At 43.5% G+C, this 24322-nt stretch overlaps 2 protein-coding genes across 3 annotated transcripts; one reads left to right on the plus strand and one right to left on the minus strand.

Moving 5' to 3' along the window:
- Positions 1 to 1537: 1537 nt before the first annotated feature.
- LOC123409083 (65-kDa microtubule-associated protein 8) lies at positions 1538 to 6517 on the plus strand. The gene is made up of 11 exons (XM_045102069.1): positions 1538 to 1802; positions 1891 to 2094; positions 2183 to 2428; positions 2505 to 2723; positions 3095 to 3250; positions 3353 to 3512; positions 3618 to 3769; positions 3841 to 3928; positions 4004 to 4077; positions 5862 to 5936; positions 6057 to 6517. Exons 1-11 carry the CDS (start codon positions 1719 to 1721, stop codon positions 6369 to 6371), a joined length of 1773 nt encoding a protein of 590 aa, XP_044958004.1. The 5' UTR covers positions 1538 to 1718; the 3' UTR covers positions 6372 to 6517.
- On the minus strand, positions 5826 to 23969 carry LOC123409081. 2 transcript variants are annotated; one of them, XM_045102065.1, is made up of 21 exons: positions 23521 to 23969; positions 22768 to 23016; positions 20349 to 20454; positions 20109 to 20265; positions 19060 to 19352; positions 18595 to 18816; positions 18362 to 18489; positions 17533 to 17607; positions 17155 to 17226; positions 16530 to 16595; positions 16320 to 16431; positions 15244 to 15340; positions 9396 to 9555; positions 9265 to 9313; positions 9096 to 9178; positions 8090 to 8298; positions 7182 to 7268; positions 7026 to 7113; positions 6886 to 6942; positions 6571 to 6681; positions 5826 to 6234 (listed from the first exon to the last, which is right to left on the minus strand). In XM_045102065.1, the coding sequence occupies exons 1-20, from the start codon at positions 23899 to 23901 to the stop codon at positions 6607 to 6609; spliced, it is 2766 nt and encodes a 921-aa protein (XP_044958000.1). In that variant the 5' UTR covers positions 23902 to 23969; the 3' UTR covers positions 5826 to 6234; positions 6571 to 6606. The 2 variants fall into 2 exon arrangements, with proteins under 2 accessions (XP_044958000.1, XP_044958002.1); XM_045102067.1 differs by having other exon boundaries at positions 7026 to 7101; positions 23521 to 23967.
- Positions 23970 to 24322: the final 353 nt, after the last annotated feature.

Consider the following 24322-nt stretch of genomic DNA (forward strand, 5'->3'; position numbering starts at 1 on the left):
GCCTCGGGCGAGAGGATGGGGAGCGGCTCCACCGTGGTGATGATCGGCGCTGGCGAGGGAGCGGTCCCGGACGTGATCGGCAGCGGCGGCGGGGCGGTGGTGGTGGTTTGCGGCGGCGGGGCGGTGGTGGTGGTTTGCGGCGACGGTGGTGGAGTGAGCGACATGATCAACCTGGAATCTCTGGATACCAAATTGGTAGGACTATGGTTCCTACCGGGCCTCCGGCGTAGATTGTATGGGCAAGGAGGAGGGGAGCGAGGGCTGGAGCGGGCGCGCCGGCGAGAGGGCGTTGCTATTGAACTTCGGTACCTATATTCCTGAAACAAGACAGACCTTCATGAAGACCTTATATTTTGGAATAAGATCGGACATTTCGTCGCGGCTAGGGTTGGGCACGGCGGTGGCTAGGGTTCCGGCTCCTTGGGGAGCCGGGCAACAGAAGATAATATCTTTATTGCTTGATCTCAATTGATGTCTTACAACTAGTATTTATAACTCGAGCCTAAGATAACTTTCCTAAAATAATTTGCCTAAGATAACTTGCGGGCCAAGCCTCTAATATTAACGCCCGGTGGGCCTCTACCGGCTATAGACCAAGCCGGTCATAACAGGTAGCCTACCCACCAACCGTCCTACACTACTCACGGCATTCCAGTGAGCCGACATCCTCACCTCAGTCACCTGATGTCCGGTTCGTCGCCCGAACTTTAGAATTTTAGCGCACCGCACTGGAGGAAATACCGGATAGAATTTCCGAACAATCTTTAGCACTATGAACCGAACCTGGTAGCCTACAAAGCTAGCCCGAGAGATGGGACGTCGTTATACACACCTCGCTGACTGCGAGTTCCACAAATGCGAGGTGACATGCCAACACCAAAAAGAAACAAAGGCACGGCATGACAACATATAGCACCACAGCTGCCGTTTCAGACTGAAATTCACGTGGAAAAATAAGTGGATGCCGGAAAATTCAGCGATCCACAAATAGAGCCGCAGGCCGTTAAGACGTTACAAGGGACAGAGAGAACCAGGCAGGCAGCCGGCCGGAGAAGATACCACGTGGCCGGAAATAGCAACTTACATGGGCAGGAAACCACAACGTTTACCTGCATATTAAGTTACTCGATTAATGGTGTGAGCAATTGGCCCATTACTTTCAGGTGTACCAGCCAGTAACCACCGGGTAACCCTTTCGTTCTCAAAGCAATCCGCATGTCCCAAAAAGCAGCACCCATTTGTGCGCTCGGCTTCTTCAGCTGCAAGCTCGGCGCCGACAGAGAGCCCGCTGGACTCAGTCCAATGAGGATGGATGCAGAGCACCATCACTGTGATTTGGAACACTCATCTTTTCGTTTCAATGCGACGCGTGAACGAAAGAAAAAAAAAAGGAAAGGTGCGAGTAGACAATACCTGCCGAGCTTGAAAATACGGAGGCCAGCGACCAAGAAAATATATAAAGAAGCAACAAAGCAACTAAAAGCCTTGTACCAAAAGCTTCAGGCTTTGGCTCATCTCATGGCGACACCTACCACAGGCGTGCTACTTGTCTTGCAAGCAAAACCAGCATCTAAAGCCACTCGCAGCGTCCATCCACTCACTACTTACACATCTCTCAGCCCTCTAATGCAGGCTCTAAGCAAGTAGGAGTAGCACGCCCATTTGGGTTGCTCCCGCGTTTTTTTTATTTTACCTCGAGATTGTCGGAAGTTCTTGCAATGGGGTCACTCAGGACGGCTGGAACAGCTCAGCGCCTGGCTCTGCCCGAGTCCTCATCTACCTACTTGCTTCAAGAACTAAAGGTGCACAAATTTCTCCTCCCCAATTTCTCTTGCACAAGAGATGATCATGTGGTGTTCTTATGCTTTGTCAAACTCCATATGGTGCCAGATGATATGGGACGAGGTTGGACAAGAAGAAAACGAGAGGGAAAGAATACTGGAAGAGTTGGAGCAGGAGTGCCAGGAAGTTTACAGGAGAAAAGTAAATAGTGCTAACATGTTGCGGATTCAACTGCATCAAGCATTGGCTGAATCTGAAGCAGAATTTACCAACCTACTTCTTTCCCTCGGAGAAAGATCATTCCCAGGCCGGGTATGACTCTCGACCCAAAGGCTTTACCACTGAATCACATTCACAAGGGGGGCGTTAAAGAAAACTAACCTGAATTTTCTTTCTGCAGCCTGAGAAAATGAACGGCACTCTAAAGGAGCAGCTGAATTCCATCACACCAGCCCTGCAAGAGATGCAAATGAAGAAAGAAGCCAGACTAAAACAGTTCACAGAGGTTCAGGCTGAAGTTGAGAGAATCGCCTCCGAAATAGCAGGGCGCTCAGAGAATGAAGTTGTCACAGTAAATGAAGATGATTTGTCGCTCAAGAAACTTGAGGAGCACCAAAGTGACCTGCAAAGACTTAAAAGAGAAAAGGTACATAAAACCGGAAAACTTGTGCTACAACCGTCCTGGTCATCTCACATACCAACCAGATTTTATTTTATTTCAGGGTGATCGCCTGTGCAAAGTTGAAGAGTATAAAGTTCTGATTTGCAATTTCTCAAAGATTATGGGGATGGATCCCTCAAACGTTCTTGCTAGTGTTCACCCCAGCTTGCTAATTGGAGCAAATGAACAACAGAAAAAGAACATCAGTGACGACATCCTTAACAAGCTCAATACTATGGTCCAGCAGCTTAAAGAAGAGAAGAACCACAGACTCGAAAAGGTTATGTCCTGCGTAATATCAATTTGCAACTAATATCTTGTCAAATACTCCCTCTGTTCCATATTAGTTGTCGCTCAAATGGATGTATCTAGTACGTCTAGATACATCCGTTTGAGCGACAACTAGTATATGGAACAGAAGGAGTATTAATTTGGAATGTAATTAATATATTGCCCTAATATTAGCGTGCATTGCACGTACACGATTACTAGTGATAGCAAAAGACACAAAACATAACTGCCAAAGCGTCAAAACATATCCCACACATATTATTGTAGCATTCCAATGTTAGTGATTTTCCTAGTTTCAAACATATCCCACACAACATAGAATTTTCAGAACTACCTACTGATGCAGGTGTTACTTTGCAGCTCCACAGCCTTGGAAAGGCATTGACAAACTTATGGAACATACTAGATATTACAATGGAAGAACGCCAGCCGTACGAGCAAATTAATATATTTTCATTGACTTCAGCAAATGGTATGCTAGGTCCTGGAAGTCTAAGACTAGAGAAAATTCAGCAGGTAAACCCCAGACAAAAACCACAACCGGTTTATGCTGCATTAATTTTACTAGCTGCGCCCTTCAGCCGATATGTATTTAATATTGCTATATTGAATGAATAGATTGAATCTGAAGTTCAGCGACTAGATCAGTTAAAAGCAAGCAAAATGAAAGAATTATTCATCAAGAAGAAAGCTGAGATTGAGGAAATCTGCAAGATATCCCACATGGATGTGCCTTACCAGACAGAAATGGACAACATAATGGAACTGATAATGTCAGGTGCGTTCCACCAGTCGTATTCCATTTCCTTCTCTTTAAGGGAACAAGTATACTATCCATTGCATCGAATAACATCTCCACTATGTCTAAAAAACATATGTACAGGAGACGTGGACCATGATAATCTACTTAAGACAATGGATGGATATATATACAAAACAAAAGAGGAGGCCACAAGCCGTAAAGAAATAATGGACAAAGTCGAAAAATGGATAACTTCATGTGATGAGGAGCGATGGCTAGAAGAATACAGCAGGGTGCAGTGCCTGCCTGATAACTTCACTCCAAGTAAAAGATTTCATCCAGCTAATTGTATTTCTCTCTACAGGATGAAAGAAGGTACTCGGTAAGCAGAGGAGCCCACAGGCACTTGAAACGCGCAGAACGTGCTAGAATTATAGCAAACAAAATTCCAGGTAAGCACAGAGCTGCTAAGTAAAACAATGAACGGAAAGTCCATAGAGAAGACATATTAACTAGAAAAGTTGCAGGCCTGGTAGAGCTTCTAATTGCAAAGACAGAGATCTGGGAACATGGGAGAAAGAAGATCTTCTACTACGACGAGGTGAGAGCTTATAACTTGGAATAAAAATAGAATTCCGCCCTCCATACTGTCCTCAGAATTTAGTGTTCTAGCAGAAGAAAAAGAATTTTGGAAATGAACAAGTCAATCTATAGGATCCAAACTGTTCTTACTGGAATTGGCCAGTTGGCCTAGTTCCCTACTGGATTTAGTTTGTCTTTGAATTGCAAGAAACATAAGCGTAAAGGGTCCGGTACTCTATAAATTGCTTAAACAAATAGATAAGGTTCGGAACCTAATCTTCTAAAATTATTTTAAAAGGAAATAACCTAATGAAGTTTCATCTTATACATATGCTCTTTGGGCTCTCTCAATATACAAGAGATCAAAGCTTGGTATCAAACCAAGACCTAGGCTTTGGTCTTAGCCACCGCCACTCGCCATCTTGAACTGTGTGGCCTCCTGGAGTGAATCTCCACTTCATGGGGGGCCACGACACCTCAACCTGATAGCATTACCTGTCATTTGTTATCACGTAGCAGTTGGCCATCATCCTGTGCTAGATCTGCAAGTTTCTCCACCATCTTGCTTTGGCCCAGGCGGAGCAGCCAAGACTTAGCCCTCTGCTGGTATGGGAGTTCCCAAATAAGAATTATGAACAAGCATATTGAAGTATCATTATCTTGTCTTGAAGGACATTTAGTCATGCAATCTCATTTAAATTACAACTTCATTTTTCGGTTTTCATTAAAGAGGGTTGACATTAACTCTTTGGTGAGTGTAATGAATTTGTCAGTTAACAAGAAACCAAATGATAATCATGACATTTAGCATTGAAATGCAAAAGAGCATCTTTACAAAGTGGAAACATAGTAAACAATGAATCCAACAGCCGAACAACATATTTGTAAAATGACAAACCAAAAAGTATAGCTTATGGATAGCTAGGCCAATAGTAAACCCTTGGTGGAAACAATATAGCCATAGCCAAAATGGCAGTCACATATGACATGTCCCTATAGCGCTGCATTCGAAGAAAACAGTAATAGTCAGCGGACCACTGGAAGAAGAGCCTATTATCATATTACTCCCAGAAAGGTAAAGAACCAAAATTTCCTGCAGGTTAGTTCACGAGGTGATATGTCTGTTAAAATGTAGTCTCTCCGTCTGGAATTAGTTGTTGCTAGTGCTAGGTACATCCATTTGAGTGACAACTAGTTCCGGACGGAGGGGGTACAACATAAAATTTGAAATACATAAAATGCATTATGCCGCAGAGCCAAAAAACACAGTGCAATATTTTAGGATAGTTCATCACATTATCTTGTTTACAATTCAGCATAATATAGTGCACTGGCAAATAGATGATGGTTCCCTTATAATCTTATGATAATAATAATGCTTTCCATGTCCATTCTCAAATTTGAACTAGTAAGGTCCAGAAAGTGATATTATTAAGTCTACTGCAAAAATAACCTTGATAAAGAAATAAGGCATCTGGCTTGAACAATCTGGTACACATGCAAAACTCATGCACATTCAGGTAGACGGATGAAGTACAAAAAAACATTTGTGCAACTTTTCATTAAACAGAGAAGCAAGTTAAATAGACACAAGAGTTTAAGACCGCACGCCAAACAAATATACACTCATCACAGCACACACAGCACACCCACAAAGCCTAATATCATGGCGGCTCATACAACATATGATGGTAAGCATGACATCAACGCTCAGCCTCCAATTTTATGTTGTTTACCACGATATTGGCTACAAAAAGTAGAAAGCCATTTCACGAATATAACTGCTAATATTAATTTTTGCAGCTTCCCCTTTTGGAAATGCTGAAACAGTACATGTTAACACTGAAGGAAAAGGAAGAAGAGAGATGCAGGCAACGGGTGAGTGGCTATTGCTCAATCGGTGTTTACAGGAAATTGCCTAATATGGCTCATAACTGTGTTAACGTTTCACTCAGATTAGAAAATATCACCAGTCAGGTTGATAAATTCTCTTTACAGGAGAATAAAAAGGTACAGACTCAACTTGTAAAGAGGAATGAAAATTCATTTTTATCAAGGCCCAACACAGGCTGCAGTCGTCCATCCAGCAGAGGCTTCAATACCAGCCACCGCTCTACCTCCTTTTCAAGCCACAGAGTTTCTTCTGTAGATCAACAACCTATTTCAGATAACTCAGCTGAAAAAGATATGCATATAAGAAAAGTTAGGGACAGAAGTATGCAAAGTAAGGTGGGGAATAACAGAAGCTGTACAGTCCATGATGAAGATAAAACATCAGGGATCTCCACAAAACAAGGCCTTTCATCAATTTAATTATCCCCTTCTTTCTGGTCTCATTAGATGTGAAATTAACAATACTACTCAAAGCTGTTGCAGAAATGAATCAGTAGATTCATATGTATTGATACAACATTCATGTATTTATTATTATATCACTGAGTAAACTTCTACTCCTTTAACTGTCTGTGTGTGCAAGCTCAACAATGCAAGAAGCACAAAATAGATGACTTACAATTAGTGCAATCATTGCACAATTTCTGGCAGCATATTAATCAGTTCCAGGCAGAGGGTATGTAAGACGCCAATTGAGATGTGCACACCCATTTCTGTTATGATACAAAACCTGCCAAATCAAGCAAGAGCAGTTAAACATAAGAAACGGGGCAAACAGTCACCCTTTTACCAGAAACAACAGGATGAAATACAGGAAGTTGCGTGCCAACTTCTTATTATTTTTTGTGTGGTTGCAGACACGCTAAACCACCCCCATCCATGCATTATAATGCCCATCAGGGGGAACTGACTAAAATATCAAACAGAAACTCACAACTTTTTGGTCGCTTCCTCCTGTGGAGATGTATTCATCATTGGGGGCTACAGCAACCTGGAATTTGTTTCATGAAAAACTTGAAACATCAGAGAAGTTCGCTAAAGGGCCAGTGGTAGAATACTAGAGCACATGCTTACAGCGTTGGCACATCGATTATGAGTGACGATATGTCTGACACAAGGCTTGCCTAGAGTAACATCCCACATTCCAACGCTGCAGGTCAATCAGTTGAGCACATTTTACAAGTATAACAGAAGTATAATGATCATATTCATTGGCTTATTTTTACACACCTGCCATCACCGCTTGCAGTAACAAGGACAGGTTGATTATGCAACCACTGTGTGGCGTTTACCCCCTGATCACCCTCGTCGACATGACTGTAACAATGACAACAGGTTTTGTCAAAACACAATGTAGTTCCGGAAAAAAAAAACTATATACAAGCCACCAAGTGATACCAAATGAGATGTACAATAAATATAGTATGAACTTTATGACCAACCATAATTGGCTAATTATTTAAGCCAAAGTAGGATGAGCGGTCTATCACTGTGACTTACCTTATATTTTATCAACTAATTACGCTTTCATCTATATTCATGTTATGCTGCTAGAAAGGCGGTAACATGGTAGATTATTAGTCACAAGAGTGCATAAGTACTAATGTACTCGACTACTACCACAATTAGTAATTAAGATTAATTTTCTATTTAGCTATGTCCAAATCTTCATGGCAATGCCACTGCCCATTTGTATTTTGTGACAATAATTAGCACCTTCTGTGCTATTAAATCAGCCAATACATATGGAGCTGTGGACACAGGCAAGAAATTTCAATGCTGGACTGTGTATCTGCAGCTACTGGAGCAGCACAATGTGACGTTTTTACTAAGAAAAGAGATGTTCATCATACAAATACATTCTTGTATTGTGGAGTTAGCTTTTTCTTGTGTACAGTCGCAAATTTTTCATCAGTGGACAAAATAAAACAGAGGATGTAGGTCATGTAGGCTGATAGAGTATGCCAGATTACTTTGAAACAGTAAATCACGGATCTGGTCAAAAACTACTGCCAACTTCAGAAAACGAATGAGTGCCAGTTAGCTCATCAACAAAGATCATAAATAACCACAAACATTTCTTAAAACAAAAAAATCATTAGCTACAATAATGCCAAACTTATATTTAATGCAATTACCCTGGTAGTTGGCTCGTATATTCTGCAGTTGGCATCTGCTTGCCATGGCTCAAGCAATGTAAAGGCCGGAAAAAACGCATGTCTTTGCTTCGCAAAACATCCCTGGTATGACTTAGTGGAACTAGTCTTGTATCCCAAACCAAAGTGTTATTTGACGTGCTAGAGGCAGAAAAATAGGTACCACAGTTGCTAAATGAAACAGATGTAACCTGTTGAGGACCAACACGGTAATTATTAGTTCTTATGGAAGAAACATGTTAGTATCATTCAAATAGGCAGAATGGAAGCTTGAAGAAAAAAAGATCCACCAAGAAGACACAGGAAACTTAAAGAAAATATCACTTTCAGCAATAGAGAACCAACAAGACATGACATAATTTACAGATGATCCGTGCAAACTGCACCTAACAATTTCAGATTCTACTAACTGTGGCAGATTAATGGACTCAATAGGCACCAAAGAACAAGGAATTGATTCAATACTTAGAGCTATATGCTCTCAAAAAGAGCTATGGCATGTGCCGTCAAATGAACAACAAGTTGGCATAGGCTAGAGTTGAAAGTTGAAACCCATACCCATAAGATCTCGAAACCAAGTCAAATGAGCCATTGGAACTTCTGAAACATCTATACTAATGTCGACTGAAGTTACATAGCCCTTCCTTCCACTTCATTGAATAGGCATCCAAGAGGAAATGGGGCTCAAAATTTACAGGGGAGCTGATGATAGCTCCCAGATAAGACAGAATGTTATATAATAGTTCAAGGCACACCAATCATTTCGTGTTTCAGTTACAAGGTAAGGGCGGCACACCAATCATTCTGTGTTTCAGTTACAAGGTAAGGGTCATGCACTGATGCCAGCTTTGGTCAAAGTACAAACAACAAACACTGGTACTCGTCAGTAAACCAAGGCAAATATAATTAAAAGGAAGTGTCTAAGAACAACAGTAACACAAAACAACCAGTATGTCTGGTTAGTGATGGAAAGCATTAAGAATACTACCTCAGAACCAGACCCCACCGACAAATGATTGATTGCAGAACAAGCACGGATGTCAAATAAACCAATAGTCCCATCACCAGAACCTGCATATTGGAGAAGGCAACCATAACCCCAGTGTTAGTTAGGCTGCAATAGAGGGATACTATACACAACAGAGAATGAACATAACCTGTAATGATAGTGTTGCCAGCAGGATTGATTTTAAGGGAAGTAATATACTGTGAATGAGACTTGTTAGTGTTCTGCTCAGTGTGCACTTCCACAAATTTCAGTAAGAAACTTAAAAGAAATTATATATACCGAATCGCTTGCAGAGAAAGATAAGTAAGATTCTGGAGACTCAATATCCCATAGCTGTACCACAGCTGAGCCACCATAATCACAGTCACTTCCACATGCCAGAAGATTCTCACTACAGAACTCCATTGTATCAATCGAAGGATACACCATATCCTGTGACCTGCATCAGCACAGAATTTGATAAGGTTTCACATCTATGACAAGATGAATAAGAATTATGGGGACGCACAGGTGTAAATGGAAACTGGAAACATAAATAAAACCTCTAAATATGTGAACTAGGGAACACTAAGCTTACACTATCTGACCCACAAATTAACAGAAAACATGGTTAAGTGAATATGCTTTGCACTTAATATGTGGATATCATGTGCACAAGCCCACAAGGGAGTGCTACTGACAGAACAAGGCTGTGCATTTAATGAACGACAACAACAACAACAACTAAGCCTTTAGTCCCAAACAAGTTGTGGTAGGCTAGAGCTGAAACCCATAAGATATCGAAACCAACTCATGGTTCTGGCACATGGATAATTAACTTCCACGCACCCCTGTCCATGGCTAGTTCGTTGGTGATAGTCCTCCAGTCCTTCAGACCTCTCTTTGTGTATTAAATGAACGTATAGTAAACACTTTGCGGAAAATTGCGCCATACTACCACAGGTACATGAAATTGTGAGTGGGTGCATCTAGATCAACAAACTTGTTGGACTGAGCATAAAAGATGAAGATCCAAAGGTGGGTTTGGAAATGGTTGACATGGATGGGACGTGAGAGTACATGTTGATGTGTCACTGAGGTGGCAATTCCTTCAGTAACCATCTAGTACTAACATGAATGGCCCATTTTTACCTCTCTTTCTTGGTTAAACAGGTTCTTTCACCCAAAATGCACAGTTTTGTAATTAATTGACCTAAATGTTCAGTTCCATAGTTCTTTGACCCAGATAGACCCACAATATAAGTTCATCTACCTGTGGTGAAATTTCCTAGTTACTTAATTAGGACATGTAAACCCTAGAAAATCCATCTTTAGAATGACAAAGCATCAACTAAATTCTTATTCATTGGCTTTTACTTATGTTAGCAGCTGAACAAAAAACTGTCATAATGCGGATACCTCCTTCATGTATGTTTCTCTAGAAGCTTAGCCTGAGGATGTCATTCATGTGCCAGGCGCAGAGTTCTGGGTCATAGGTACTACTGTACTAGCTACTACCTAACAGATGGATGGGTCAACCGAAACTGATGGAGTGGAAGGTACGACACTTTGGGAGATGAAACAGGAATTAGTTTGCCAAAGATCTAAGCAAATCACTTGTGTGGGCTCCCAATTCCACCTTGTTGTCAAAAAGCTATCAATGGAGCAGCCACAACTCAGAAGATATACTGAACGTTGGGACTTCACAAAATGCTAGCAAGAAGTAAGATGTTTCACTGGGGCATGACACAAAACATTACTGGGAGAAGAAAAATTGCTAGAAGGTGTTCCTCATCAGATGATTTTTGTCTCAAGAGAATAGAGAACATGCAGAAATAAAATAAAAACGATGTGGAAGAATCCTAACAAGTAATTTTTGGACCAATCTAAATAGGGAAATGATTCAAATCATCCGATTGATAACTGTTGAGTTATATTCTAGCCTGTATATTTTACCTGTTGTATGAGGGGTTTCCTGCATATTTACCACCTATACATGTATATATATATTGGTCATTGGCCCTCAGGGAATACAAGTTGCATATTCCTAACATGGTATCAGAACTAAGGTCTTGAGTTCAAGTCCTGACTTTCGCAATTTATTTAAAAAATAGCTGGTACCCCCTTTGTGTCCACGTAGAGGCCTCTTGAGTCATACGTAAGTTTCGCGCGTCGTCGCTCTCTTTCAGTTGCACGTGTTGACTTGCCTTTTCCGTCACACGTGAGAGGGGGTGTTACACTATATGTAAATTGCACCAGCCCTTTCCATCAGTTCGGACTTTTGGTTGCGTTGGCTAGTGCATGAAGCTTAACATGGTACCAGAGCTACTATATTATCTTTATAGATGATTTCTCTCGACACACGTGGATATATTTCATGTCTTCTTGTAGTGAGGTCTTATCTATCTATAAGTGTTTTGCTGCCATGGTTCACACTCAGTTCTCTACGCCCATTCGTGTGTTCTGTGCCGACTCTGCTGGAGAGTATATCTCCAAGATGTTGTGTAGATTTCTCGCTAAGCAGGGTACTCTTGCTCAGTTCTCTTGTCCTAGTGCTCATGCTCAGAATGGCGTGGCTGAGCGCAAGCATCGTCGCCTCTCTTCTGCCTCACTTTTGGGCTGAGGCTGTCTCCACTTCCACGTATCTCATCAACCTTCAGCCGTCCACTGCTTTGCAAGGTGGAGCTCCTTTCGAGCGTCTCTTTGATCGTTCTCCCGATTACTCGGTGCTTCGTCTGTTTGGTTGTGTTTGCTATGTTCTTGCCCCTCGTGAACGCACTAAACTATCCGCTCAGTCAGTTGAGTGTGTCTTCTTAGGTTATAGCGATGAGCATAAGGGCCATCGTTGTTGGGATCCTATCGGTCGTCGGATGCGTATTTCTCGGGATGTGACTATTGATGAGTCTCGTCCCTTCTACCCACGTCCATCTTCCCACTTTTGGGCTGAGGCTGTCTCCACTTCCACGTATCTCATCAACCTTCAGTCGTCCACTGCTTTGCAAGGTGGAGCTCCTTTCGAGCGTCTCTTTGATCGTTCTCCCGATTACTCGGCGCTTCGTCTGTTTGGTTGTGTTTGCTATGTTCTTGCCCCTCGTGAACGCACTAAACTATCCGCTCAGTCAGTTGAGTGTGTCTTCTTAGGTTATAGCGATGAGCATAAGGGCTATCGTTGTTGGGATCCTATCGGTCGTCGGATGCGTATTTCTCGGGATGTGACTATTGATGAGTCTCGTCCCTTCTACCCACGTCCATCTTCCTCAACCTTTGCAGTGGAGGATATATCTTTCCTCACTTTTCCTGGCACACCGATCACTCCAATTGAGCCCTTGCCCGTCCGCCCTACTGCCCTTGCTTCTCCACCAGTTGCAGATTCGACACCATCATCTCCATGATTTCCTCACTTCACTTGTCACAGGATTCTGCACCTTCATCCCCGGTGTCTTCTCGCCACCTTCGCCTATTCCAGATATCCCTCCTCGTACTCTTCCTTCTTTTCCTCAATATTATACTCGCCGTCCACATGTTGCGGATGCGTCTACTGATGTGCCATCTTCCTCGTCCCAGCCTAGTTATGGCTTGCATCCTCGTCCTCGTCCACTTTCGCCCGTTGATCGCCTTGGTTTTCCAAGCGTTGGTTCTGCTGTTCTTGAGCCGACGTCTTATCGTCAAGCCGTTGTTCATCCCGAATGGCAGTTTGCAATGGTCGTGGAGCTTGCGGCTCTTGAGTGCACCGACACATGGGATCTTGCTTCTCTTCCTCCCGTGTTCGTCCCATCACTTGTAAGTGGGTCTACAAAGTTAAGACTCGCTCTGATGGTTCTCTTGAGTGTTACAAAGCTCGTCTTGTGGCTCGTGGCTTTCAGCAGGAGCATGGTCGTGATTATGATGAGACTTTTGCTCCTGTGGCCCATATGACCATTGTTCGCACACTTCTTGTTGTGGCCTCCGTTCCCCACTGGTTTGTGTCTCAGCTTGATGTTAAGAATGCCTTTCTTAATGGTGAGCTACGTGAGGAGGTTTACATGCAGCCCCCACCTGGGTATTTTGTTCCTGATGGCATGGTATGTCGTCTTCGTCGCTCTCTCTATGGCCTTAAGCAAGCCCCTCGCGCCTGGTTTGAGCGTTTTGCCTCTGTAGTGACTGACGCTGGTTTTTCAGCGAGTGCTCGTGATCCAACGTTGTTTGTCCACCTCTCTGCTCATGGTCGGACTCTTCTTCTTCTATATGTTGATGACATGATTATCACTGGCAACGATCCTGAGTATATTGCCTTTGTGAAGGCTCGTCTTAGTGAGCAGTTTCTTATGTCTCATCTTGGCCCTCTTTGCTATTTTCTTGGGACTGAGGTCTCTTCTATCTCTGATGGCTTTTCTATTTTCCAAGAAAGTATATCCAGGATCTTCTTGCTCGTGTTGCACTTACTGATGAGCGCACTGTTGAGACTCCCATGGAGCTCAATGTTCATCTCTGTGATATTGATGGTGACCCCCGATCCGACGCGTTATCGTCATCTTGTTAGGAGTCTTGTCTATGAGTCTATCTAGTTGTCACTCGTCCGGATATCTCCTATCCAGTCCATATTATGAGTCAGTTTGTCTCCGCTCCCACTTCGGTTCATTATAGTCACCTCTTTCGTGTTCTTCGATATCTTCGGGGCACGACCTCTCACCGCCTGTTCTTTCCTCGCTCTGGCTCATTAGTCATTACAGCTTCAGGCCTATTCTAATGCTACATGGGCTAGTGATCCCTCGGATCGCCGTTCACTTTCTGCTTACTATGTTTTCTTCGTGGTTCTCTCATTTGCCTGGAAGACAAAGAAGCAGACGGCGGTGTCCCGTTCAAGTGCAGAGGCTGAGTTGCGAGCTATGGCTCTGTTCAAAGCAGAGGTGACTTGGTTACGATGGTTACTCCAGGACTTTGGTGTTTCTGTCACTACACCTACTCTGCTATTGTTTGACAGTAGCATCGCATGCGACCCTGTGAAGCATGAGCTCACCAAGCATATTGGTGTTGATGCTTTCTATGTGCTCGCTGGTGTGCACGATCAGGTTATTGCTCTTCAATATGTGCCTTCCGAGTTACAGTTCGCGGATTTCTTTATGAAGGCCCAAGCTAGAGCACAACATGGCTTCTATCTCTCCAAACTCAGTGTTGTTTATCCACCATGAGTTTGAGGGGGTGTTAAGAGTTATATTCTAGCATGTATATTTTCCCCGTTGTATGAGGGGTTTCTACATATTTACCACCACTACATGTATATATGTATTGGCCATTGGCCCTCACGGAATACAAGTTGCATATTCCTAACAATAATAACGTGTGCGTCTGCCGGCTCCTTGGCTGTCGGATCGGATTTTAATGAGATGGCTGGGGAGCAACATATTCCATAGACTAGATTTTGCAACTTCGTTGTTGCAATCTCCCCCTAGCAACAAGTAATGTGTTGCGGGATCTGGATCCCAACATGAGCAATCGCCACCTGTGCTCTCCCGAGCTCCCCGTGAAGCCAATGCCACCATGTGTTGCTCCGACCGCCGCCACCGCTGCTCGCCACCAGCAGCACGCCGAGGTCACCTCTCCTCGTCTCCCTGTGTCCGCTCACGACTAGTGGCCATGGCCGCTCGAGCGTGCACGCCGGAGCTCCACCCCGGCCCCATGCTGAATCACCTTCACCACCACCATCATCGCATACACAACACCCCTCCTCCCTTCCCCACCAAGACCGAGCTCCTGCTCATGGCCATGACCGCAAGCAATGCAACGCGGTGACTTTCTGCAACAAGACATTTGTTGCAAAAAAATTGCAACAAGAGCTCGGTTGCAAAAAAGAAACTCAAAGTATTTCTGCAACAAGACCTCTGTTGCAAAAAAAAATCTACAACCGAACCTTTCTTACAAATATTTCTGCAATGAGACCTGTGTTGCAAAAGGGTTCTTGCAACACGACTTCTGTTGCAAAAGTGATGACGACACTTGACAGGGAGTTTGTGTCAGATCGAACGGCTCGTAGACCGATGGATCTTTTGAAAAATCCGTCAGCCGACGCAGGTAATGTTTGGAACTTTTTGGCTATACAGTACTAGAATGGTGTGCATCTTGATACTTGGTGACTGGGGAGTATTCCAGAAGAAGAAAGGATCCAGCTTACCTCAGGTTTGAATTCAGATCAGAAGCGAGTTCACCTCTCAGAGCATTCCATAGTAGAAGCTTCCCATCACCTTTTGCGCCACTAGTGACAACCAGACCTACAATTGTACATTATGTTGAAAACTAGAATAGCCGAAGTTAAAGCAGAGATACTCTATAAACAATTTAGAGCAGAACACCAAGTTTGAATAGAGCAAAAACACTACAATGCTTAGGTACCAAAAGGAAAAAAAAACTGTATCTCTGTGATACTCCTTTGTACTGATGTTCCAAAACACATAGGCAAAGAGGATACGCAACAGAAGGATACGGTGATATCACTATTATAATGTGAGGGATAACCTATTAAAACGGACTGGACGCCATATGAGGGCATTCAAGTTGTCTCGTGTGAAGCCCATCTTCTACAAGAACATGAAAATACAAGCAGAACAAACCAAATTGAAGGGGGGCTTCTTTTCCTAATTGTTGATAGTACTTTGCTTTGGAAAATTAGATTTAATTGTAATTAAACAAAAGCTTTATATACAGTTATAGGACAAAAAATACAGGAGTTAACATTGGCTCAATCAATTGTAATGGCATGGACATAATCATCAATACAGTAGGCAGCACATTTTAGTAAAAAGGGCAGCCCGGTGCATGTAGCTCCCGCTTGCGCAGGGTCCAGGGAAGGGTCCGGCCACTTTGAGGCTGTTTCCAGGACTTGAACCAGTGACCCCATGGTCACAAGGCAGCAGCTTTACCACTGCGCCAAGGCTCCCCTTCAGACAGCACATTTTAGTATCATAAATAAAACTAACCATCACATGTTGCGTTTTCTCGGAAAAAAAATGCTTGTTAAAACTTGAGTAATTCAGTCATAGTTTCCTAAGGAAACTAAGTGTAAGAAAAGTGACATAAATGGTAAATCAACAAGGACAACATACATAAACATATTGCCAGATCTCAGACCTATCCATTAAAGCTCTCGACTCAACTGCAAACAGAGGAAGTGAAAAGAAAACATCTACAATAAAGATGGGTATAGGTACACTTAGTAAACACACAAAATAAAGCTCATGAGAGTTGACATACAGGATTGCCACTTATTCACTGCCATAGCATTGATTTTTTGAGTATGCCCCACTGAATTTTGGTCATCACCACCCAATGTGTAGAGGCAAGAGCCCGTTATGCAGTCCCATACCTATTGTTTATTTATAAAGAAAAAATAAATTAATATCATTCGGTTCTTATTTGTTGCATTGATTAGTATTGAACAAAGAAAAAAAACTCCAGGGTCACCTTTAGTAAATTAGAACCACAAGATACTACGCTTGCTCCTTTAACTGCAAATGAGGTTGACTGGATCTGAGAACAACAAAATATAACCAAGTGAAACATTAATAGTAATAACCATAGTAAAAGGCAAAGAGAAAGTAAGGCAGGCCAAATACAAGCACAAAGTAATAAATCCCAAACACGCATCTTATATGAGTACTGAAAGTTGAGTGTGGTTAATACGAGCATAGTAACATAGTACTGTACTTCTGAATTTCTTTTATGTAGTCGAAGCATGGTAACGGAAGAAACAGGATGCACATTCTCTCCTTGTATAGAACATGCTTGAAAAAGAAAAACGTGATAAACAATTGATCAATATTGCAGGAAACAAAAGGTTAAGCATGTCACACAACCACTTATTTTGTATTTCTTATGGTGGTGGTCTAAACTCTTGAGTTTTTTTATCCGAGTTAGTAAAGTCTAAAGTATACTATTCTCCAAGCACAAAAGGACAAACAAGCTGTTAAAAAAAATCTATTCGACAAAAAAAGGATAAACGAGGAAGGCAGAATAGAGATTCACCAGCGCAGAAGATAATTTATTTATGTGTAGGTAGATATAACATAAACGAACTTGTATTGCATACCTTAGTATTGTGGCCTCTGAGTTGAATAGCCCTCCCAGAAAGAAGATTGAAAAGCAATAATTCATTTGGTGCCTGGATTGATGGAATAATATGTTATATGAATCAAAAGTAGGAAATTATCAGTTAAAAGCTACTCCCTCCGTCCCAAAATAAGTGTCTCAATTTTATACTAGCTCTAGTACAAATTTATACTAAGCTCAAGACACTTATTTTGGGACGGAGGGAGTACAAAATACAAATAGGAATCCAAAGAACAACAGGGAGGTATCATGGCATTTTACAGCAGCTATAACGCCATGCTTGTTGCCAGCCCTCCTCCCAGGGCTCCCCTCAGTACTATAAAATCAGTACAAAATGCAGTTGTAATCATACACCAACCTCATTAGAGCAAGAAACAAGCTGAGGCAAACCTTCTGGATGAAATTTCACATCAAGAACTTTCCGTACACCTTGCTGAGCCAACACAAAGTAGAGAATTTAAGAACAGAATGTGTATATTGGTAAAATAAAGAGTAAAGTGCATCATAGGTCCTTCAGCTTGTACAGACATGTCGCTTGGGTCTCTGAACTTGATGATTGCACATTAGGTCTCTAAACTTGTAGAAGTGGGTCAACGTAAGCCCAAGCATACTTTGTCAGTAAAAAATGATGAAATGACACCTTAGCTCACAATTTGACCATGTGATCACCATTGGGTATCAATTAATATGGTTTGATTTTGACGAAGTTTTCTATCTTGACACATGATTAATAAAAGCACGCCTAGGCAGGCACCAAGTGATGATAGCAAAACAATTATCGCATATAATTGCACTTATTGTGCGCATAATTGTGCTTTAAGCATGCACTTTGGTCAGAAAAGCGCAAGGCGGTGTCAAAATGCACAATTAATGCCTACCAGCTTTTTTCCTTGATCTCAACAGGGTAACTTACACAACCTTCTGATTCATCTTAGTTATTAACCGCATGAGCCAAAGAGTTCGCATGATCATCACTTGTTAATCAGACGTGGTTTGTACCTCTATTGACACACTTACACAATGGTTCTGTTTTTCCGGTTCAACTGTCTGTTTGTTTTCAAGCTTCTTAAACCATGTTTGATACTACATAACTTTGAGCAAGCAAACAGCCAGACATCAGTTCATCACGTTATCAACTATTTGAACTGGTACCGAATTGCATTACCAGGCATTTGAGAGATCCATACCCTGTCATGAGGCTGAGCAGAAGGAGCACTTGATGTATAAGCACATGAAGTTGCATTCCAAGATAGGTAACTTTTTCTTACAGCTTGTACCGCAGGCCCTTCAAACTGGACTGCGGGTGAATTCCATCCTAAATATTGAAATCAAGAAGAATCTATTATGATTTACAAAATGAAAAGTAAGTATCAGAACACTGCTGAACAACAATACTGTTTAGAGATCAAAACAAACATGCCTTCAAGAAATGGGGTCCATCTTTCACGGTTCCTTCCAGCATAACCTCCATAAGAACAAACTTGAGACCAGTTGCTACCGACTTCACGCCCCTCTAGGCAGAACAATAAATTTTTCTTTATAGATCTCTGTGGAGATGATGGATTAACATGTCCCTTCCATATATTAAAACTTCTCGCACCATCACTATATGAACTAGAGTTCTGTTCACACCCCGATGTTCCTGAAACATGACTTTTCAGTTGATACGGATCAAAATAACAAATTAGTAATTATATGACTGCGAATAATGGAAGGCCTTTGGCATGGTATGATTACAAACAGAAAGCCTTCAATCCTTAGAATACACATTGAACAGCCAAAAGGGTGCCTCACATTGAACAGCCAAAAGGGTGTCTATGTCCGTAAATTAACTTGTATCGAACAGAACAGAGGATCGATCCTACCACCAAGAAAAGGGACAAACCTGTTGCAGCTTCACTGTAACACCACGCGGGTGTAACAATGATTGGGTTTCTCTTTCTCTTTTGGCCAAATTCACTCTCCACTACTCCCCCTGCGTTTGGCTGTTCATTGACATAAATCTTTGGCACATCTGCAGGGTTTGATGTGCTTGCAGTAGCTGCCCCTTCTTGTATACATAATATGTTGGTGTCTGGCTTTTGAATATCCATATACAGTGAATCTGTATCTTTAATGGCGACAGTACGACAGTTCTTTAACATCACACTGGTCAATTGATTCTGCAAATCTGTCAAACTGAAATGCATGTACGGTTAATTTAGCACACGTCATTAATAATGTAGCAGACAAAGTCAACTGATAACCCTAAGGAGGTGTTTGATTTAGGCGCCGTTAACGGAAATGGTAACATAATGAGGTTACACCGTATTCTGGCTGTAATGCGACTTTTGCTCATTTTCTTTGGCACATGCCGGTAACGGAAAGGGATCACAGAGGAAACAGGACGTCGAACACAAGAAAAGAACTGCAATCAGGGTTGGTGTTGCCTGATTCTCCTGCTCCAGAGAGAGATCACTGGTACTGGACACCAAGAGTTGAGGTCACATGGTTGGAGGAAAGATTAGCTTCGAGTCCGGCGGCGCTGCGGCGATAGCGGGGGCGCAGGAGGCACAGCAGTGGCACTACGGCGGTGGCGGTGGCGGTGGCAGCTCGGCAGTGGCTCTGCATGCAGCGTGCGAAGCCGATGCAAAGAGTGCATAGATCCGGCAATGGCTTAATGGTGGTTGAGGCTGTGTCGCTGTGATGGAGATGTCAAGGAAGAAGAGGAAGGAAACGTAAGCGATAAAAGCGGATCAGAAGGGGATCAGTTTACAGTCAGGGGTGGGTGTAATCGGTTTTGTATAGGACCGTAATCAGATTATACGGTATTTGGTTCCAGCCGAACTGACCAAACATTGGTAACGGTATAGGATAGCGCTGTAATCAGGTACCGACCAAAAACTTAAAACAAACACGTCCTAAGTAAGAACAGTACAAGAGTTAGGTGCATACAGTTCATATTTGAAGAGAGCTTCTTTCTTTTTGGTCAAAGACATTTTTTTGTCCTTTATTGGTGTACTGCCACCTGGAAGTCTGCTTGCACTGACACCTGGAGATCTGATTGCACTGACACCTGGAGATATGATTGCACTGCCACCTGGAAATCCACCTATGGAAAGGCAGAACACATACGATTAAGGAGACCTACAAATATAATTTCCAGCAAAGATGCAGAATCAATGAAAGTAAAACCTGTCACCGGAGGTAGAGATTTCGGTAAGGCCGCCACACTTTCTGGTGGGGTAACTGGAACAGCACTTGACTGGAATGTGGCTCTAGCCGCAGAAAGTTGTAGAGTCTGTTATTGAAGCATCAATTTTGTAAAGCTTAGTATCTTCCAAGGGAAAAAAGGTTAAGGGGGACAAGAAAAGAACGAAAATCAAGATTATATAAGGACCATCTAGAATTAGGAATATATATGGGTCCAACAGCTGCACGGTAGCTTGCTTTTTGTTCAAAAGAGGTCAATTGATGTGATCCTGTCAACCACAGCTGCTTGCTTTTTTGTAAAAACCAGTTGATGTTTTGAACTGTTGGATCAAAATCCAAACATACAGCAGCAGCCTCGCCCTCCTCCTAAACACATTTCATCAGTCATCTCTCTCGCCGCCCTCCTTCTCCATCTCCAGCAGCTACCGCCATCACCTCCATGCCCACCATGTTGATCTATGCGCTGGCTCTCCCTGCTCCACACAGGTAACCCCCACCCTGAACCTACATCCGAACCTGAACCCTAACTAACCCAACACAATGTCATCTCCAGAGAGGAAGACAAAATCCGCAGTAAGAATCATTTGAGGAGATCCAACGGTGAGCAAATGGAATATGATTTCATCCATTCTCAAGCGATCGAGAAATAGCTGAACAAAATATTATTTGCAAGGATAGGAAGATGTATTCACAGAGTAAACTTATGGAAACAAATAAAAAAACTATGACAAACTAAAATGAGTATGTTGTATGAAACACTATTACCTCAAACGATTCCTTGCAAATGCAACTTAACTAGCCAACAGTTCAAACTAGCATAACCACATATAATAACGAATGAAGCGAAGAAGCTGTGTTACAAAAAAAACTGCCTGAGGTAAGAGCAACTCCAACGCGCCAACCCAAACGGACGCCCGTTTTGTCCATTTTTTGTCCGTTTGGGTCGACTCGTCCGCCCCTTTTGCGTTTGGGTCGGGCCTGGGCCCAACCGGTTGACCCAATTTTCGTCCGTGTAGGAAATAGTATGAATTTAAAAAAGGCCCGCGGACATAGATCATGCCAGCAGCCATGCCGTCGCCTAGAGTTCATGTTGGCGCCATGCCAACGGTCGGCATACATGCCAGCCTCCCTCGCTTCGTCCGGCCTCACCTCCGTCGCCTCTGCCAAAGGCAAGCCCCGTGGCGCTCGCAAAACGGCGGCAACGACCGAGAAGGAGCTGATGCCGGAGCAGCGGGCCATGTATGCCGACCGTTGGCTCGCAAGGGCACATGTCCGGTGGCGGCGTCGAGGGTTGGCTCGTCGTCCATGGCCAGGAGAGCGTGCGGGAGTTTTTGAGGGAAGAGAGGGAAATGAGGTGGTTGTGCCGCCGACTTGCGAGCCAGGGGAGCTAGGCGGGCATCGCGCACGTCCGTTTCATGTATGTGTCGACGCAAACGCTTCCCAAATTTGGGCCTGAAACGGATCGCACGGCAGACAAAAAGCGGACGCGCGTCCGTTTGGGTCGGCGCGTTGGGCCGACTTTTGTGTCCGCTTGGGCCGGGACGAAATGGGTCGGAGTGTTGGAGTTGCTCTAACTGACCGGAAAGAGAAGTATGTGATGTGGCTAGGTTCTTTCCTTTGCTGAAATAAAAGAGCTATAACTGTGCCTGAGGTAACCGACCCGCAATGTTGTATGGCGTTGAGTGTTGGCCGACTAAAAGATGACATGTTCAACGGTTAGGTGTAGCGGAGATGTGCATGTTGAGATGGATGTGTGGCCACACAAGGAAGGATTGGATCCGGAATGATGATATACGGCCATACGGCATAGAGTTGGGGTAGCACCGATTGAAGAGAAGCTTGTCCAACATCGTTTGAGGTGGTTTGGGCATATTCTGCGCAGGCCTCCAGAAGCTCCAGTGCATAGCGGAAGGCTAAAGCGTGTTGATAATGTTAAGAGGGGTCAGGGTAGACCAAACTTGACATGGGAGGAGTTCGTAAAGAGGGATCTGAAGAACTGGAATATCACCAAAGAACTAGCCATGGACAAGGGTGCGTGGAAGCTAGCTATCGATGTGCCAGAACCATGAGTTGGTTGCGAGATCTTATGTGTTAGCTGGCTATCCATGTGCCAGAACCATGAGTTGGTTGTGAGATCTTATGGGTTTAAGCTCTAGCCTACCCCAACTTGTTTGGGACTAAAGGCTCTGTTGTTGTTGTTGTTGTAACAATAAAAGGAAGGTAGAAATGCTAATACTACTTTACTAGGGTGTTAAATTTAGATCTGACATAATAAGTTGATGTATTTGATTCATGAAAAACAGAAACATATCAGAGTAACACACAACTCCTGAAGAATATAAATATAAATAATAAAAACATTTCACCCACACCAATGAAAGTGGTTCAGAAAAGTTTGTACCTTTGGCAACTTCCCTCTCTTCTTGAGCAACTTCAAGTGCATCCGCTGGCTGTAGTGTATCAGATGATACTTGGAATGCTTCTCAACCAGCCTATCCATCACCTGTGGGTTCGATGCAAGCCAGTCCGATATCTGCTTTGATGTAACTAGCGAGTCCATCTCAAGAGTTTCCAACCACTGATACACAGGCTTCCAGAGATCGGTTCGCTGGAACCTGTATGGGAATGCACTTTGGTCTGGATCTAAAACCTGATGAAAACGACAAACAAAAAAATTGCACCCTGAACTTAGCTTCCTTGGTCACTGGAAGGATTAGAGGAATGCAAAAGAGAACTACAGTACGTCCTAGCAGATTTAAGAGATAGTGTGCAGATCAAATTGGGCTAATGAAGCTCATAAACATAGGCACATAGCTGAAGGCCTGAAGTAGAGTTTAAATAAAACCAATAACGATTCAATTTAAGAAAACCTAATTTCAGAAGCCAAGTTTTGCATGGTTTTTGTTTTTGAACTTTTACAAGTTTTGCATTGCATGACTGCTGCTATACTTGGAACCCCAAACAATGGTCAGCTCGATTGATGTAAAAGACACCCCAAAGCCATAAATCTATCATACTATCACAATCGTGCATCCACTGTGAGAGCTTGAGTTGATGAATCCTTCCAATAAATTTAACCACGGAGAAACCAGGTAATAATTCCATCCAGTGCGCGAATCGCCCATCGTGGAAAGGGTAAGGGTAGAGGGGTTACCTGGTCGCCCCGAAGCGCGAGGAGGCGCTGGTGGAGCTGGGAGCGGGGGAGGGACGGGAGCTCGGGGCGGTGGGCGTCGATGTAGGCGTCGACCTCGGGCTCGGTGGGAGGGCGGCCATCGGGGAAGGACTCGAGCCAGGCGCGCGCGGCGATCTCCCATGGGTGCGGCGGCCGCGTGGAGGACGAGGGGTGGGGGTGCGTGGCCGGCGGAGGGGTCGGGTTCGGGGGCGTGGCCGGCGGAGGGGTCGGGGTGACGCTGGCGCTGGCGCTGGCCGTAGCGGCTGGGGTAGTAGGGGTCTGGTGGTGGAACGGCGGTGGGAAGGGGAGCGGCGCGTCCGGCGGCAGCGCGCGGAGCGGGAGGATGGCCTGCGGTTCCGGCATTGTGGTTGGTTTTGGGGAGAAGGGGGCTCGTGGTTTTGGGAGGGTTTGCTTTGCTTGCTCGCTCGCCCTCGCCTCGCCTTCGAATCCAAGCAAGTTTTTTAGTACTCGTCTCTTGCTTCGGAGATTGTGTAAGGGGTGCTACGAATTACGGTGAGAAAAATCGGAATCAGATTGAGTTTAAAAAAAAATCGGAGTCAGATACTCCATCTGTTTCTAAATATAAATCTTTTAAGCGATTTCACTCAGGAACTACATACGGAACAAAATAAGTGAATCTACACTCTAAAGCATGTCTATATACATCCGTATGTAGTCCTTTAATGAAATCTTTAAAAAGACTTATATTATGGAACGGAGGGAGCAGGTCCTTTAGTGGAATCTTTAAAAAGACTTATATTATGGAACGGAGGGAGTAGACGGA

This window comes from Hordeum vulgare, chromosome 7H, assembly GCF_904849725.1.
Source record: "Hordeum vulgare subsp. vulgare chromosome 7H, MorexV3_pseudomolecules_assembly, whole genome shotgun sequence".
Classification (NCBI taxonomy): Eukaryota; Viridiplantae; Streptophyta; class Magnoliopsida; order Poales; family Poaceae; genus Hordeum; species Hordeum vulgare.